We start from the raw sequence: 18,288 nt of genomic DNA, 5'->3' as shown, positions 1-18,288 counted from the left end.
CAATCTTTAAAAATAGTGAAAACATCATAAAAGAGAAGGAAAACTGAATCTCTGTATTCAGGCTCTAAACTGATCAGCAGTAATATCTATTTATCAAAGGTACAGTTTCTGTTCTGTTCCTTTCTAAAAATCAGACTTCTCCAACCTTAGAAATGCTTCTCTAATGGCAGTGACTGCATTTTTATATTTAGTTTAGCATATAACTGTTTTACTTGCACATTTGAATGTGTGTATATTAAAATGCTTCATAAGTAGCCTTACCCATTTACTTGAATATGTTCATTTTAAATTGTTTTGCTTTCTAAAAATCTACTTATACTTACTCATATTAGTTTCTAAGCTAAATAAAAATGAGATTGAAATTTTTAGTGTCACCCTGACTTTGCTTCCAGACATAGGAGACCAGAAGAGTAGTATAATAAAGATGAATCAATTTGCTCAGCTAAAGAATACAAAAGAGTAATGTGACTACCATAATATCTGCTTACATTTTTCATACTCTAGCTTGAATGACTAAGTGCAGACCTACGTTGGGCTGACTGACTAGCATTTGCCATGGGTAATGAAACCCTCGATCATTATCTTAAATTGCAATACCACCACCATGATCTTTTGGATATGTCATTCATCTGTGGCTGTAAACCATAAAATGTTGTTAGTACAGGTTAAAAAATCACGATTGGTTAGATAAGAATGACCTGATAACTGTTTTTTTTAAATTCTGGTATTTTTGCAAATATTACATATTTCTAGAGAATATAATCCATCTAAGGCTTTTACCTATTATTTCTAATCTAAACCAGACTGTATATACTCTCATCTGTATATATTTAGATGGATGCCATTCTATGCTTTTTTTTTTAATATTTAAAGGAGATAATTATAAGAGTGAATTTTGCTGCTTCAAAGCATTTTTTAATGTAATTATTCTTCTTTATTTAAAAATATAATGACAAACCTGTTTCTCTGAAAAAAACCCTCAGAGAGTAAATTAAAAACTATGTGCGCTTTTACTGGAAATTTTGAGGCAGAGCCATTCTCCTGAATTAGTATCTTTTGTTGCTCCAAATCAAATTACTTTGACTTGTCTGTGAGAACATGGTGATGCCACCTCACCAGTGACAAATCTGGGAGGGATGCTTTGGGCTTCATCTTCTCTGTCCAGGTCTCTGATAAAGTAATAACCGAATTGTCCTCTGCCAAGATCTCTTATAGAATTCAAGCTATGATAGCTATACTGTCACGTTCTTTCACTCCAGTAACTTCTAGGTTACTTTTGAACAAAGCAAGATACTTAACTGCATCTGTGGTTTTAGCAGACATCAAGCCTTCATCTGCATTCTGTGTACTATAATTCTATAACTAAGATTCCTCCTAATGGTTGGTGCTGGTTTTGCACCTGAACTTCATTTCGATTGAGGTACTGTCACCTAAGTGCATGTAGATAAAAATGACCTGAAATCATAATTTTGTTCATATATCTTTCAGCCCCTTAATTTTGTCTTTCTCCTTCAAAATAATTCAGTGTTTTTAGTAATCTTGCTACCAATCATTTAGATAACAGTTACGCTGACCATTAGTTATCGTTACATTTTGATCAACAACATTTGATCATGACATAGCTGTTCCTGAATATATTGCCATAGAGACCACACTTGAAGTACTGTTTGAGGAACATATTCCAGCAATTTCACTAGGTATATATTAATTGAAGTATGTATCTGCATGTTGAAATAAAATACATTCTATGATGTGCCATTACTAAACTAATCTGTTATTTCAATTTCAGTATGTGAGACAGAAGCAGCAAAAGTTTATCAGCTATCACTAGAAGAGCACCTACAGCCTTTCAAAGACAGCATGGAGCAATTCATTAGTCAAGGTAAATAATGAAACGTCACTTAACCTTTTCATGACATTTCAAAGACAAGTTATGGGAACAATGTTTATACATTGTGGGAAGGAGACTGTTTATTTTGGCATCATAGAAAGATGTGGATTAGTTTAATCAGATGCCACACAGTTCTAAAAGATTTACAAAATGATTCTGTTGTAATGTAGGTGACTCATTTTCTTTTGCATGACAGCAAAGACAAATGCTATTGGCTCAAGTATGTGATCTGATAAGTTTAGCATTCCAGTAGAAAACAATTTTACAACCTTTGTTCCTTGAAAAATTATTGAAGCTGGATCTGTGTCATTAATTTCTTTCCAAAGAGATAATTCCTTTAGACGTGCCAAAAGCATGCAGTAAGTTCAGCAGAAGTAGTTAGTTTTTTCCATATATAAGGCAAATCCATATGAAATACTTGGATGTGATTAATGGAAAATGCAAAAAATGATTTAAGTATCCATGATGAACTGGCATCCTGAATGGTAGAAGGAATAAAAAAACACAACAACAAAAAAACACTTTAAAAATGAATAGACAATATTTTACTAGACTCTTCTTTTGAAAGACGGTAGGAAAAAAAGTATGGATAAATTTAATTTTCGACTAGCAGCATGTCACAGTGTCTCTTGAAATACTGCACTGAAAGAGTATATTGTGTTGACCAATTTCTGATGCAATTTGGAGTTGAATGCATTAGATCGGCAGTGGCCTGATAAGCAAATCAATGGCATTTTAGCTTTCTTGGTCACGTTACTGCTCCTTCTGCTTTGATGATATTTTTTATAATAGAAGATGTCTGTTACCTCCTGATCCTGATTTATGTGAAAAGTGAGTTTCTACTGATTACTAAACATAGTTCTCAGTAACACATTTGCCTAAATGTAAGAGAGAAATCATTATTAACTGTTTGTGCATGATGTTTGACAGATCAGGAAGGTATGCATTTATTTATTCTTAATTAGAATACCCAAGGTGATCATCTATCCAAACATGTAAAAAAGGAAATTGTACAAATTTCAGTATGTACCAATACATGCTACCAGTTTCCTAACTGCTGTGGAAAAAAATCACATTTACGATTTTGTATATGAGCATTGCAAAAACATTGCTTTGAATTATATATGTAAATTGATGCTTCCTGAGTCAAACTATTTGTCAGATCTGGCAAACAGTGCTGTGTCCTGCATGACTAGATATGGAACTGCAAGGGCTTCTCAGAAAGCAATGCCTCCTAATTTTTTCTGTTGGTCCATGAAGTCAAAGGCAGATATCGGAGGTATGGCAGCAGAGGTTGAACTTTCCTATCAATAGTCCATTACGCTTTCTTGCCATGTGACAGATGGCAGCAGGGAGGCAGTCTGACAAAATGGCATTTGATGTGGAAGTGTGTATCAAGCACTGGTGTGTCACTGAATTCCTCCATGCAGAAACAGTTGCACCCATTGACGTTCATTGACGTTTGCTGAACAATAATGGAGACCAAACAGTGGATGTGAGCACAGTGAAATGATGGGTGGTGAATTTCAGCAGTGGTAGCAGTGACAGTGGATCATCTATGTTGGTACAGTTTAAAAATAAAAATAAAAAATGCAGCATTCAGGCTCTTGTTCATTGCTGGCAAAAATGCCTAGCTGCTGGTGATGACTGCTGAAAAATAGTGTTTTGCAGCTGAGTATTTACTCCAACCAATAGTGTTATTGAGCTTTTTGTATCTGTTTTGGTTTCCATGGAAATAGCAAACATTACCTTTGGAGCAACCTACATATGTTAAAACTGTATTCTCATTGCACAGTTAGTATGCAACTGGTGACATAGACACGTACCACATATTTTATGTTAGGTTTATATTATTACTGATATATGTAGATAGGGAGCTATCAAATCACGAGCTACCCTTAAACAGATCATTAATGATACCCTGTAAATCATGCAACATACTTGTCTATTAATAAAAAAAAAAGCAAGTCAAATATCAGGCTTATATTATGTCACTATGACTTAGAGAGGGTAATGATATAGAGTAAAAGCTGTACTGACTTTTCTATTTTATGAGGGACGTGAGAAAAAACATACAGCTGTGCATCTTATCCATGAAGAACTTTGTTGTGTTATTAGTGGATCTTACTAGAGCATTGATAAGCGGAAATCCATAATGTGAGTAAAAAAATATTATGATCACTTTTTAATTGAAATAATTGGAAACATGCATTGTGAACACAATGAATTGTGACTAAAAAATTTCTACGCTGTTGAAAATTTTGAGGACTATTTTTTAGTATTCAATTGCAATGTAAGAAAGACAAAGCCTAACATATAGGAAAAAAGAATATCTGGTTAAGTTCCAAAAAAAAAAAAAAAGTTATTCTAAATACCTTTCATTATGAAATCCTTTGTTTTTACTTCATGGGATTGAATTCAGACTTGAAAGAGGCCATGTTTAAAGCAGGATTTCTCTTTCCTGTTCAGTGTTTGACAGGCTTTTGATCTAGATATTTTTTCTAAGGGCTTTTGTTGTTTATGTAGACATAATCGATGAGTCTTTTCAGCTAGACTGCACACATGATCATTTAGAAAAACAGAGGGACAATTCTTGGCACCTTTTAGGGATTTGTGTTTATATAACATATGCTCTGGGCAAAAAAAAAAAAAGCTAAGCTTTAAGTTTTATCTTTTCAAGTTCCAGTTTCTCTAAAGTCAGAAAAAGTTTTAACATATAATTCAGATGAAAAACTTTTTTCATAAGGATGAATAATTTGGCATGTTTATATGATGTCTTTTCTGAGTAGATAACTTGTGTACATAATGGGACCCAAAAGTTCAAAGTAGCTAGTTATTCACTTAAACTTGTTGCTAAACTTGCAGTTAAAATGGAAAATGAGTTTCTTGTAGGCAGAAATGCTTGGACATCTAATTAAATATTCCTGGCAAGGAGATAGAAAAGCAGAATAGTTACTGTATGGCACAGTTATGTAACTTTAAATTAAGTTACTGTAACTGGTCTAGCTGATTGCTGCTATTGATGTATTAATAAAAAACAAAATTGTTAACACTTCCATTAGAGTCATTAGAGGCAAAAATGATTGTTCTTCTAGCTGACTAGTGGAGTTTATTTCTTTCAAAGGATAAAGAAGGGAAAGAAGTAAGGTACGTGTTCAGAGTCATAATGTTTTAGATCAAAATGTTAGTGGCATATATAGCTGAGGCTGCCTAGCATTCACCTTGGTATCCTAGGCGGCAGTCTAAAGTGTCAGTGTATTCATCAAAATAAGCAAAGTAGTCAATCTATTTAGCAGAAAATCAAAATATCTGTTCCATCTCCATACACGCAGTTTCTGAGGGTCTGTGTGTGTCAGATCCTCCAAGGCAAACCTCTCTGTTCTTCCATGTTTTCTATCCTCTTTTTGGAACCACATGTAGTAAGTTATCAGTCAAAAAATTTGTTGTTCTCAAATTCAAATATCAATCATTTCTGCTGAGATTCTCCGTAGTCACACTGCTTTAAAAACAACAACAAAAACCCACTTGCAAACAGGAAATTGAAAAGAAAAATGTGTAATATTGTAAAGAACTTTACAAAAGTATTTTTTCTTCATTACTTATTTCTAACTATTTACTTAAAGTTTATACTAGCATGTGGGAGATAGTCCTTTTTAAGTGAAACATTATTCAGACCAAATTGTGTGAAATTAAAAAGTACTGTTTGTGTCTCCTCAGTATAGGAGTGCAAACTCCTCTGAAGTTTTCTTTCCACAAGTCAGTCCACACAAGTTACTGCGGTTTGTAGAACAGAGATCACAAAGGAAAACACTATTTGAAAATGCAGTTGCTTTTGGATCAGTACTTTTCTGTGGGAACACACAAACATCTGAGATCACAGCCACATCCCCCAGTTCAGAAAGGTTCAGAAATCACTTTTTTTTCTGGGGTAAACCTTCTCAGAATACACAGGAGACAGTGAGAGAAAGACTGGAGGGTGTTAATCAGCCTGCAAGTTAGAGGGTAAATTCATTAGACTTTAGTAATCCTTTAACACTTTTGACAGGATAGCCAGCTCATGTTTAAAAAAATAATAATAATTTTTTAAAAAATATTGTACATGAATGAGCCATAAATGAATTCTAATCACCAAGTTTTAACTGTGGTTAACTTTGCAGTGAGAAGCAGTCTGGATGTTTGCTTTTAGGACTCCAGCTAGGCTGTACATTCTTGTCAGCCTGATAAGGCAGGAAGCGTCTGATAGGAGGCAGCAGCCTCTGCTCCCTCAGAAAAGTCAGTCTGGTTTGGTACCTGAGAAGAGGCAGTATGTTCAAATCACAGATTTTCAACTAAGATTCTATAAATTGTGCAAATATTTTAGTCTTGAAATCTGAGGAAGGGATCCATTATTGTTCTAGTTACTGAATAAGATGTCATTTATTTTAGATTTTTTTTTAAGTATTATGTTATAGGATATTTTAAGAATAGAATGCAATGCATATAAAAGAAATAAAAATGATTTTCAGATGATTAGCTAGTTAGTCTAAAACCAGGAATAATTCCAGAGTGGTGGTATGTTTGGGTGAACAAGCTGACCATTCAGCCTTCGGCTCCTTCTAGTCTTGACAAAAATTCTTACAGTTATTAGCAAGTGACAGTCCCAGATTTCATCCTGCTGGACTATAGACTCTTCTCCAGGCCCCAGTTTTATCCACATCCTTGTGACCTTGCAGAGTAAAGATGCTAAAATTGTGCTCTTGATTGAACTGTCTGTAACCATCTCTTTTTGCCAGGAATCCAGTTTCCAAACGTTTAGTAAATGAATGTATAAATCACAAAGTGTGTTGTATTTATCTCTATAACTGCAACCAGCTAGTTGGGAATAACTTTCTCTTTTAGGTCAAGCAGCAAAAGCTGTACATCATCAGATGATGTATTGTGAAAGACTAAATCATCAGACTGAATTTTGGATGGCTGGGTTCAGTTTCTGGCTCCAGAAGACTATGAAATGAATGCTGTTAGGATAATCTTAATTCTGGCAATTTCTAACACAGAATGATTGATTTTGCAGTTTCCATTTTCTTCAACTGTTGTTCTTATAATTTGATTAATACAAGGGATACCACTGCATCAAGATTTTTTCCTAAAAATAACTGAGAAAATATGAGTAAGATCATTAGGAATATATAAAAACTAATGCTTTAGTTTTTTTTTAAACAAACAAAACATAAATACACTGAACATCTATAGGTTGGATACTGTGTAATCTATATGAAGGTATTCACTTTAAATAATGCCTTCAAAATCTACTCATTACTCAGACAAACTATTTTTTCATTGTAGAGTAAATTTTTGATATAGAGAGAGAAACATAGGATCACTATAATAGAAATGTAGGAATCATGTTTTAACTAGTCCATAAACATGTACATTTTTTGTTAGTATTTTTTTCATTGGATTATTGAAAGAGCTTTCAAACATTTTGAGTACTGAAAACATTTTTTTTTTAATCTCACACTGACATCTTAGCGCTAAAACATAGTTCTACCTCAGGATTGTAGAAACTTCATCCCAACTCAGGTGTCAGCGCCTCCATTGATTATGACGTATAATCCCAGTTCATATTGTGGTGTATTTGCAACACTAAACATTGTATAAAAGTTAAAGTTGTTTTGGCATTGGTTGGGAAGAAGATGATTATGTATTAGTCATGCACGTCATCCATTCTGAATGGATGCAGCGGATTAATAAAAGCATTGTAGATAGGGTGCAAAAACACCCCTTCTTCAATAAAATCAGAAATGTTTACTAACCAGTTGTTGGGATGGTAAGTTAAAATAGAGACATTCAAATTTAAGTCAGGTTTAGTTGCTGCACTGGCCCTAATCAACATGTAGTGGCATGTTCTCCAGTGGTCCAGAGATCAGGTTAACAGCTGGACATCATTGCTTTTAAATTAGATGTGAAACCTCTTGCATACCTAATAACATGTATTTAGTTTTCAGTATGCTAGGTAACAGCATTTAGTGCCTAGACCTGACTTCCTAAGACCTTTCTGCAGCATAGCATTTTAGAATCAGTAGCATGGAGTGAGGTGGTCAAAGCTACATGTGAACTACATTGTATTTTACTTCTGTAAATATAACATTTAAGAACATTAGTGAATAGTCTCTAAATGCAGAGTAGAATGGATGCAGTCTCTAAATAGAGTAGAATGGATTAGTAGTCTTGGATGTGGGTCCTACTTTCACCTCACTTCAGTGGAAAGTAGATTCCATCTTTTAAAAGGTAACAAACAATCTTTTTACCGGACTGCAGCCTGAGATGGAATGAAAGATCAAACATAGAGGAAATTCATATCTTGAAACACACTTTGAGTGCTAGACAAGACTTCTGCTGATTTTTGTTTTTGTTATTATTTTTATTATAGTCATTTTTGTGATGAAGATAGAGAAGCACTGGAACAGGTTGTCCCTTCCCTGGAGGCACTCGAGGTTAGAGCAACCTGCTGTAGCTATAGGCATCCCTATTCATTACAGAGGTGTTGGATCAGGTTACCTTCAAAGGTCCCTTCCAACTCAAATGATTTATTGATCAGTTATAGTACCCTAGGCTCCTTTTATGGAGTCTTTTATTTACAAGGTTGTTGGGTTGGTTTTTTTTTGGTTGGGTTGATGGGGTTTTTTTGGTTGTTTTTTTTTTTTTAAGAGTATTGTTGATCATGTAATCATTGGTATGACAGTGGATCTTAGTTGTGATCTATAGAGCAGCAACTAATTTGACTTGTCTCCATTGTGTAATACTATTATGAAGTGCAACTGGTTAAAGTAACTATAAAAGTTTTGGCTTATCTTAAAAGTGTTGAAAAAAACAGGAATAATGTAATTAGAAAAGTGTGCAGCATGTTAAAAGTTCTATCCCCAGATATCCTTAAGAAACTAGGGTCTAAGTGAGGTATTTAAACATTCTGTTTCATATAGGCATGAAAATTTTAGAAAGTAGGGGTGAGGGAGTGGGGTATTCTTCCTGCTTGCTATCTTCTATATTTCTATATCTGTGCTATCTTCTAGATTTCTATAGGAAATCTAGAAGGATCCGGGAACTCCTGCTAGGATTTCCAGAATAAAATCTGCTTTTTTCTTTTGCAGTTTTCTTTGCATAAATAATACCAGATAATAAACTATTCAAATGTACTTGGATCTTTGTTCAGTGTAAATAGAAATACTCAAAACTATACCAACGTAGCTCTAATGACTCATTGTCATTAAGCTCATTGTAAAGTCATTGTATCTGTCAAAAAAAAATAATAAAAACCAACAACCTGGCTCCACTTGAAAGTTACTGGAAGGCACATTCATATCTAATTGTAAACAAATACTAGTTAATACTTTAAATAAAAAGTGGAAAATAAAAAAAGATTTAGGATGTAGACAAGCAGATGAAAGGATTCTTGTTGCTTTCCATCTGAGATTACTAAAATGCATTCCTGTATTCAATTACCTGAGAAGATGTGATATCCCCTTGAGAGAGATCAGGAGATCAGAAGGGATAACAGTTTTGTGCATCTCCTTATTCATAGTCCTTTGAAACCAGTTCAGTAGAAATAATTTATATTGTAATAGGGTTTGTGGCCAGAAAGTGACTACAGACAGAAATCACTGGGTCAAGATCACAGCATAGGCCAACAACAGAATGTTATCATGGAACACAAGCACTGAAGAGGGACATTTAAGTGCTGTTTGAGTAGACCTATGAAGTCTACTCAGAATTGTTTCTGAATCTGAACCAGAAAGTCAACCTGTTTTTTGACTATGCTTATGTATGCCCTTTATGTGCAAATGTACTAAATAATTTTTATTAACTGTTAAAGTCTATTTTTTTCTTACAAAATTTCTGTTATGGCATGTTATAAGCTAAAATATGCATATCATTTTATATATATATATATATATATATTTTAAAGTTTGGCTTTCTACATATTTTTTTACAAAGCTACTAAGCTTCAGCTCCTGGCATCATTTAAGGATTAATTATTTAACTCTCATTTAGAGTTTCTTCTCTCCCTCCCCCCAAAAACAAACAAAAACCCATTCCTATTTGATTGTTTCCATTTAAAGTAATTGCATAGTTTTTCCCAGTGCTGCTCTTCTAGCCAACTACATTAAGTTTATTAAATAAAACATGCAAATAGAGCAAACAACAAAATAAAAGTCAGAAGTTGAGGCAACAAACATTCAGAAGACCGAAGGGGTAAGAGGTGAATATTTTTTTGTTGCTTGAAGAGCTTTGCACAGACCCTGGTGCCTTTGTTAGCCTGCTTTGATAGCTAATTTTGTCAAGGTATTTCATAATCAGTGTTGAACAGTATTCTGATATCCAAGCAATTATTTTAGAGCTTTCTGGGAGACATTCAAAAGTTGTATGTGCGACCAAGGAGAACAGAGGCAACTTTACAGGACCTCTGCTAGAGATCCTAATAGACTTGAACCTTAGGCCTTAATGAAAGCGTAGCTATATGACTTTGTGGTGGTTATTCTTCCAACATCTTATCTCTTTAATCTCCCTTTTCTCCTGTGCAGAGGTTGTTCCTCATGGCCTCAGATGAGCTTTTCAAGTTCTCAGACCTCAGCGGAGTTGGGTCAGTGGAAGGATGAAAGATGTACTGTCTGACCTTCCACTCACCTTTAAGTCAGCTCTTCAGCTCTTTTTTTTTTTTTTTTTTTTTTTTGGAGAATGGTGAACTGCTCTTCTCCCTCCAGAATAGATATTTGGCATGTTTTGGTATATTTTTAGTCTCAGCTAGTATTCATTCAGCATTAGTTTATTAGCTAGTATTCATTCAGCATTACAGTGAAGGGGGACAAAAAAAAGTTATGTCAAAGCTTCTGGTAAAAACTACAGCAAAGGCTTCTAAAAGTTTTGAAGTGTTTTCTTTTTTTTCAGTAAGATGGTTTTCTAATAATTTCACTGCTATTAAAATATAAGTAGCACAAGGCAGAATCATCCCAATTCAAAAGGGTAGTTGCAAGACTCTGATCTCCCTGTTGTAGGGCAAATATTTCTAAAGATTTTTAAACTTTCTGGAAGAGATGATAAAGAATGAAATGTACTTTCAAACTTTTTGCAAGAAATTGCAAGAACTGATAATAGAGACAATGCATGTTGTATGCAATGCCTATATGGAACATAATCTGATCTAAATACAGAAAAAAACATGATATATTGGTGTAGATTTAAGGCAGAAGGTATAAAGCTTAAATTTGGAAGAAAGTTGATTGGACTGAAAATGAGAAAATACTTGGCAAGGTTCTTAATTCACAGAGAAGCTTGATTCCAGCAAAGGCTGCAGCATATGTCTGAAATGTCTGCTGCCTTTGAGATAAGAAAGGACATTCGTGATAAAAGACTGTTTTTTATGTCATTGTCATTGAACCTTTTTCCATTTAATTTTAATCTCTTAAATTGTGGAAAAGGGAAAGCTACTGCTCTGCTAAACACTGTCATTTTCTGGAATGCCTGTGTATATTTCTCTCATTCAGTTTCATTCAGTGTTTCAGGCTTTTTTTAAAAGCATAGGTCACTTTGATATGACTGTTCATGTATGTACCTTTGCAGAAGTTTATATGTAACCTTTGCAGAACTGGAATCTAAAAGAATTGAAAGAGCAAACACAGAACAATGGCATGTATCATTCTGGAATGTGGTTATTTGCTGATAATGACAGAGATTTTATACATTAAGTTAATTAGATTTTATGTACAAAGCTTTGGAAATGCATTGAATTGCATTAAAACAAGTTTTATACTCCAATTATAAAACATCAAACAAAAAATTGATTAAAAATTAAAAATACAAAAATTGATTAAATAGAACTAAAAACGTCAGTAAATTTCAATGAAATACATTTAGCCTCTAATAAAGAGATCTGTTGGAAAAGTCTAGGATATAGTACAGTCTTCAGGCTTGGGAAGGAATGACATGGGGAGGAAGGAATGTACTTCAGTTTTGAGGAAAAAAATGGAAAGTATTTAGAAAGTATAGAGCTAGCTGTAGATGGTGACTAACATTAAATAATATGAAGGTATCTTAATAGAAAACAGGCAAACAGTATCACATTGACTCATAAAAAGGCATTACATGATTTCAAATTGAAATGAAAGTAAGATAATTCAGTATAGGTCATAAATAGATAAGGCTTCGTGGCATTTCTTACTTCATGAAAGACCATTTTAACTCTGAAATTTTCCTTTTTTCAATATTGCAATATTTTTAAATATGACCTAAGATTATTTTTCAATTATGTCATTTTAAGTAGATTTCACAGGATATACATTCTTTCAAGATTATGAGTGTGCATATAAAGACCTACCATATATATTAAATGTATACAGGCAGAGAAGTTTTACTTCTACTCCCTGCTGCATTACATGAAATATAGGGACTAGTACTTCCTAGTATGATATATTCAGTAATAGACTTGAAGCAGTATTGTTGGAGGTGGTTTAGAAATTTAGTGTCAAAGATCAAGAAATCTAGTTCCTATGCAGAGAATTGGAGAAAAGATGATGAGTCAATAAAATACGGAATATTTTTTAGTTGGCAAAGATTGCTGGCCCCCAAAAAAAGAAACTCCTGTATCTGCCATTAGAGTCTGCAAACAGTTGCTGATATGGTCAGTGCAAGGGTTCTGAATATATACAAAAGCAAATGTGACTGACTGCAAGACTTGTTTAATGTTTTTCAGAGAAAAGCAGTAAAAATTTTCTGCATAAATCTTGTTTCTTCATGATAGAGATTGAGAATTTTATCAACTCAGCTGAGCACCCAGAAATGCTCAGCTGCCTCTCTACTCCTGAAAAGGACAAATTGTCCCACACCAGTTGTGGCCACAGTGGGATCACTGTGAAGTCAGTAGGGATTTTCTTCTTTTGCTTCACCTGCTAAAGGACTTATCATCTGTTAAAGGAACTATACTTTTCTCCCAATACTCTTCTCCCCACATACGTTTCAGCTTGTACTTAGCACTTCATTGATTCAGGCTGCCAAGAAGGAAGAATGTCAAACTCAGGCACTCTTTACCAGTTCTGAAGAGCTGCTCTGGAGAAAGAAATGAAGGTAAAGATGTATTATATTCAATGAAAAGGTAAAGTCTAATGCACTGTGGGACTCTTCAAATGAATCTATCTTAGCTTTTATGTTCAAAAATATATAGAGCTTTTTGAGAAAACTATATTAAAAAAACATTACTGATTTTTTTTTTTATCTCCCTTGTTAAAGCAGAAAAATGAATTGAAAGCAGTTTACCAGTGGGGCAATCACTACAGAAAATACACCAATGATCACTAACATTAGGTGATCGTATGGGTGGACAGTTTCAGAAATTATAGGACTCTCCAGTTGCCTCTACATCTAATAGTTATTTCATTATATCTAGGTGATAGCAAGACTTCTGTGGTTTTTGATAACAGTAGGTTTTCTTCTCCAGCTGGTTAAATCTCCGTGAATTTCTTTCACTAGCTGATGTCTACATCTTTCACATGCTTACTGTATGCTAGTGCAGATGTAGTTATTTAAGAATTTACTTTGGACATAGACAGATTCATAGTGTACTACATTTTCTTCTCTTTTGCTGGTGTCACCGGTCTTCTTGCTCAAGCAAAATCATTTTTATTCAGTTCTTCAACAATTTTCATCTAGAAAATAAGAAAGAAAATGAATTGCAAGTCTGATCCACACCTGAATAATATCCCTTTAATAACGTTTAAAAGTTTCATCACGTATTTGGAACAGAATGCAGGGGAATTCTCTCTTATGGTAAACTTCTTTCTTGCAAACGTCTTAATTTCGAGAGGTGATGTGGTGCAGAATGGAATCTCTCTTTGGTTACATTTCACTTATACTAAAAGAAAAAAGCTACTACAGATCATTTTCAAGATTCTTTTCTTTGTGTAATACTTATTCATTAGGAAATTATTAGAAGTACATATACTTGAAATGATTAAAAGTATATATTCATGCTTTTAAATTGAAAGTGAACAGGAGTTTCTGTTGCAGAATGGAAACATTCTGACATGCTTTGATAAGCCTTGTATGTATTATATATGTTGCGTTTGCAATCTTCCAAGAATAAATTAAGGAACATTTTCTCCATTGTTGTTAGGTAAGCGTGTGTTGAATTATTGGATATGAGGAAAAAAGCCAGATCTAGACAATGCAGATGATATGTTCCATCAATCCTGGAAATTATTAAAAAAAAAAGGGTTCTGTACAAATCTGATTTCTAAAAGACTGTCCCAAACTAGAATATACTAAGCTCTATTTCCAAGCATTGTTTAACTCAGTGGAGTCCAAATTACACGTTTCAGTAACAGAATTGCTTACTTTAGAAATTGTATTTGAAGGTACTAAGAAAAAGCATTAGTGTAGAACTAGATGTTGACTCTCCCTTCATTCATGGAGTTTGTGTGGAGTTTCTTCTCTCTTGTAGCATATGTTTTTACAGCAAATCATACCTTGATTTTCAGGATTGAAGTATAAAGAAACAAAAATTCTGTCAAAGCTGCCAGGTTTCACCTGGTTTCGTATCCAAAGCCAAGCAAGACTTTTAAGCAAAACTATAAGTCAGCCCAGATTCACTCAACACTGGGCCCAGGTTCAGTCAAAAGAGTTGTGAGCCGTTACAAACCTTTTGAAGAATCTGGGCCGAGTTTCAAGTCAGTAATGAAACCCGTAATCAGGCAGCCTTCGTGTGCTCTGGAGTTTTCTTGAGAACATTTACCCAGATCTCCCTAAAGTTTCCTGTGGTTTGCTGGGATTTATTTTTTACTTCAAACTAAACAACGGTGGAGCCTGAATCTTCAAGTAATGACTGCTAGGTACAAAGGTTGTTGCTGCAGGTAAACCAAGCATTGCTCAGCTGACTATATTACTACTAATAAAAAGCAGCTTTTACTATTTTAATATTTTAGTGCAAGTGTAAACTGCTGCTGATTGAAACATCAATCAGAATAGTAGCAATTACATTTGATTCCTAATATTTCCATTGCCATTCTCATTTCTGCCAAATTGCCAAATTTAAAATCTGCATTTTCTATTTTAAAGATAGTGCATCTGCAATGCAAGAAGAAACAATTTTAATTATTATTGTAGAGCTGTGTAGGAACAATAGAATGCTAGATACCTCTACAGCTCTATTTTTATTATTATTTCTTTATTTTTAGATTTCTTTATGAAACTTGCACCACTGGCATTTGTTTTCACGACTGTTTAGAGCCTCTTCATGCCTCTAGACCAACTGACTTTCTGGAATCCTAAAATTGTCCTTGCAAATTAGCAGGTTACTACTCCAGCGGACTGGAAAAGGGAATCAAGTTCTAAACTAAAAAGCTTTTGGCCAAAATATTAATATCTTGAATGAATTTAAGATGTGCTACCTGAATAACTCTATAAAATAAGCATGCTTGCCCAGAGTAGTTTGTACTAGAGCTTTACTTTTTTTTTCCCAAGTTTAATGTGCTTTTTCTGGTAGATACTGCATATCACTATTTCTGTCTAAGTTAAGTGAACTTGATATAAAATGCAATATAAGAGAAGCTTTGAAAATTAGATCATTTTTGCATTTATGTGTGGCACTGGCTGCTTCATGTTTTGACTCTTCATATAATAACCATGTGATAATTTCCTTCATATAAATTTTTTCTTTTCAAAATGGGTCCACCATGTCTCTATTACTTCACTAATTGTTATGTCTTATTGCATTCTTATTTGTAAATTACCTGTAGCTATTCACAAGGGGATGGGAGAAAAAAAGTAGCTCTTATTTGTGACTGTCAAGCAACTTTTACAAAGGTTGAATGCTTCAAGCTTTTCACTCAGCTTTTCCTCTTGGTTCCCATATTTCTAGTTTGTAGAGTCAGTCTTTAAGAATTGTTTTAATGTCACATTCATGACCTGATTGTTGTTTATATTAGTGCAAGAATTTTTTTAAAAAAATCTTGCTTGAGGAGTTTTTGTTTGTTTATTTAATATCACTTTTTTCAGAATTGATATACCTTAGTGTATCTTAAGGTTGTTTTTACAAAACACAGATAAACAAATCACAGCAATTACAGTGAAATATTTTCATAAAACAGCACTTGTAAATTTTACTTTGTAGCTAATATTTTGCCTGTATTTTTACAGCTAAAATAGACCAAGAAAATGAAGAGAAATCACTGACAGAAGCACATAAAAGGTAAGAAAAAACAATGATAAAACCCTTCTGTGAAAAATATGTTTTGTTACAAACTGCTGTATTGGAGGCCAACATCTTACTTTTTGAATTTTGAAAGAAATGCACTGAGAAAGCAGATTGACACGTATATATTTTAAGTTCCAACTTCATGAATAAAAAGCATAGAATATATAATTTAATAGAATACAGAGCAATAGGAATATTCTCTGTTTTTAGAGAAATATTGCATGTGATTTATCTTTGAGAAAATGCGTGTACATTATATAAAAATGAAGTTCGAATATGATATCTGAACTGAGGGAGTTCGACACCAGAATTACAGTGACTTGACAGACACTGTATTCCCAACTACTAATCATTAGGTTCTACTTTCTGTGCTTATAAAATACAGATTTGGGAATCTGTCTTTTAATAATCTAGTGATATATATAATTATGGCTTTCTCAAAATATTTTTTTCTGGTTAAAAGCAAAATACTTCATCAAATTTTATAGAATGAAATTTCAGGTATGTGCAATTGAGGGTTTTCAAAATCATGAACTTCACTGGGCAGCGTGTGGCTTCTAATTTCTGGCAGAATTCTCCAGAAGCTCTGTCTAAATGGGGCAAATAAAATCTCTCCCGGCAGAAGACCGAAATGACACTCCGTTTCTAGTCCAGATTTGGTGAAATTGATGGTCTATGTTAGTTTTCCATTTGCCAAACATAGCATCTTTTTTTGTATTAACTGCTGCTGAGCACATGCTAATGAATACAGCTGGTAAGTCTCTCAATAGGATTCCAGTAAAATGTAAAAGATTTCAATTTTTGCTATGTTTTGTCAGCCATTTTATAGCTCTGATGCCCCAGTTTCTATGTAACAGGACTTCAATGTAACAGGGCAGTTAACTATTTCTATCTATTCTTGGCCTATATAACAGAGCACTTGAAAAGGAGAGACTGGATGTTCTTTTGTCACAAGTTCCATTTTCACTTTCATGGAGATGATAGGTCATTGAGTGGTATATTGTTCCATTTTTACATCACAATCTCACATCATCAAAGGAAGTACTGCTTTGGCTCAGTATCATACCTCTTACTTAAGTATATAGAAGGCCTATTCCTAATCCTTCTTATTTGTCCTAATTCTTTCTTCTCTCCCTGTGCTGAATACAGCAGCTCCTTTTACATAGTACTTTGTCCAAGAAGGAAATTCCAGTTCATTGTTGTACATTATATTTAGAAGTTTTTTTTGGAAAACATGAGGAATCACACCAGGACCTAAAACAATAAATCTAGGGGCAATGTTATATTTACTGTTACTTTGAATTATGTTTGTCTTTCTTCCTTGCACCTTTCCACTGAAAGTGTTAAGCAAATTGATGGTATTTGTTAAAATATTGAAAAACAAGTTCTTGGTGTAGTTTTAGTATTGTGTGCGTTTATTGCATTAAGACCCTTAAAGAGGTTTAGAAATAGAGTGCTTGAGATCTTTTTTGGCAGGGAGTGAAAGATAAGATGATAGCTTAAAAAGCTATATAAAAGATTCATTTCATTTGGCTAATCATATGAAGAATAGCTGTGTATAGGATGACTAGGCAAGCAAGTGGTGCAAGGAAAAGTGATGAATTTGATGGAGAAAAAATAATGTGAATAATGTGTTTGGATTTTCCTTTTTAAAGTGGACAGACAAGAGATAAGTTCAGGTCTACCTCATAACAGCATTTCTTTTGCTTTTAGTATGAGATACAAATTTTCTTCCTTTTAGCTTGGGACACAAAATATTAAAGCTGATATCTCCATAAAAATACAAGTCTGAAGGAAAGCTCTTGCAGCAATAACAACAGAAATATTTCTAAAATGAATAATGATTGGGGGGAGAAGCAGCAATTTTAGAAAAAGCTCAGTTGTGCAATAGATGAACTGAAATGGAAAGTTAATCTTCCACGCAAAATGAAGACAAAGAAAATGGAATGTCTGCTCCAGGGACTCCATGCAGTGTATAGCTGTTCATTTGTCACAAGTGAGAAAATGTTTAATCGGTTTTGAAATGATGTATTCTCTCTTTATTTATCGTGTTTAGTGACTTTAAGAGTGTCAGTATGTAAAGTGTTTATCCAAGGAATGGATTTCTGGCACATGGATAAAATGAAAAGTGAAATGTTTAGCTTGCAATAGGCATATGTTCCAAGATCCCTCTGAGAAA

At 33.8% G+C, this 18,288-nt stretch overlaps 1 protein-coding gene across 3 annotated transcripts in view; it reads left to right on the top strand.

Moving 5' to 3' along the window:
• Positions 1-18,288, top strand: part of FMN2 (formin 2) — a 147,655-nt gene that overhangs the window by 101,748 nt on the left and 27,619 nt on the right. For all 3 annotated transcript variants that reach the window (XM_090135380.1, XM_090135379.1, XM_031592358.2), the window contains 2 exons: positions 1,790-1,882; positions 16,052-16,103. In XM_090135380.1, the coding sequence (XP_089991506.1) occupies positions 1,790-1,882; positions 16,052-16,103 (145 nt within the window). The remainder of the gene's footprint in view (positions 1-1,789; positions 1,883-16,051; positions 16,104-18,288) is intronic.

This window comes from Phasianus colchicus, chromosome 2 (genome assembly GCF_987193195.1).
Source record: "Phasianus colchicus chromosome 2, bPhaCol1.hap1.1, whole genome shotgun sequence".
Taxonomy (NCBI): domain Eukaryota; kingdom Metazoa; phylum Chordata; class Aves; order Galliformes; family Phasianidae; genus Phasianus; species Phasianus colchicus.
This window is presented reverse-complemented; position numbering and strand designations above follow the sequence as displayed.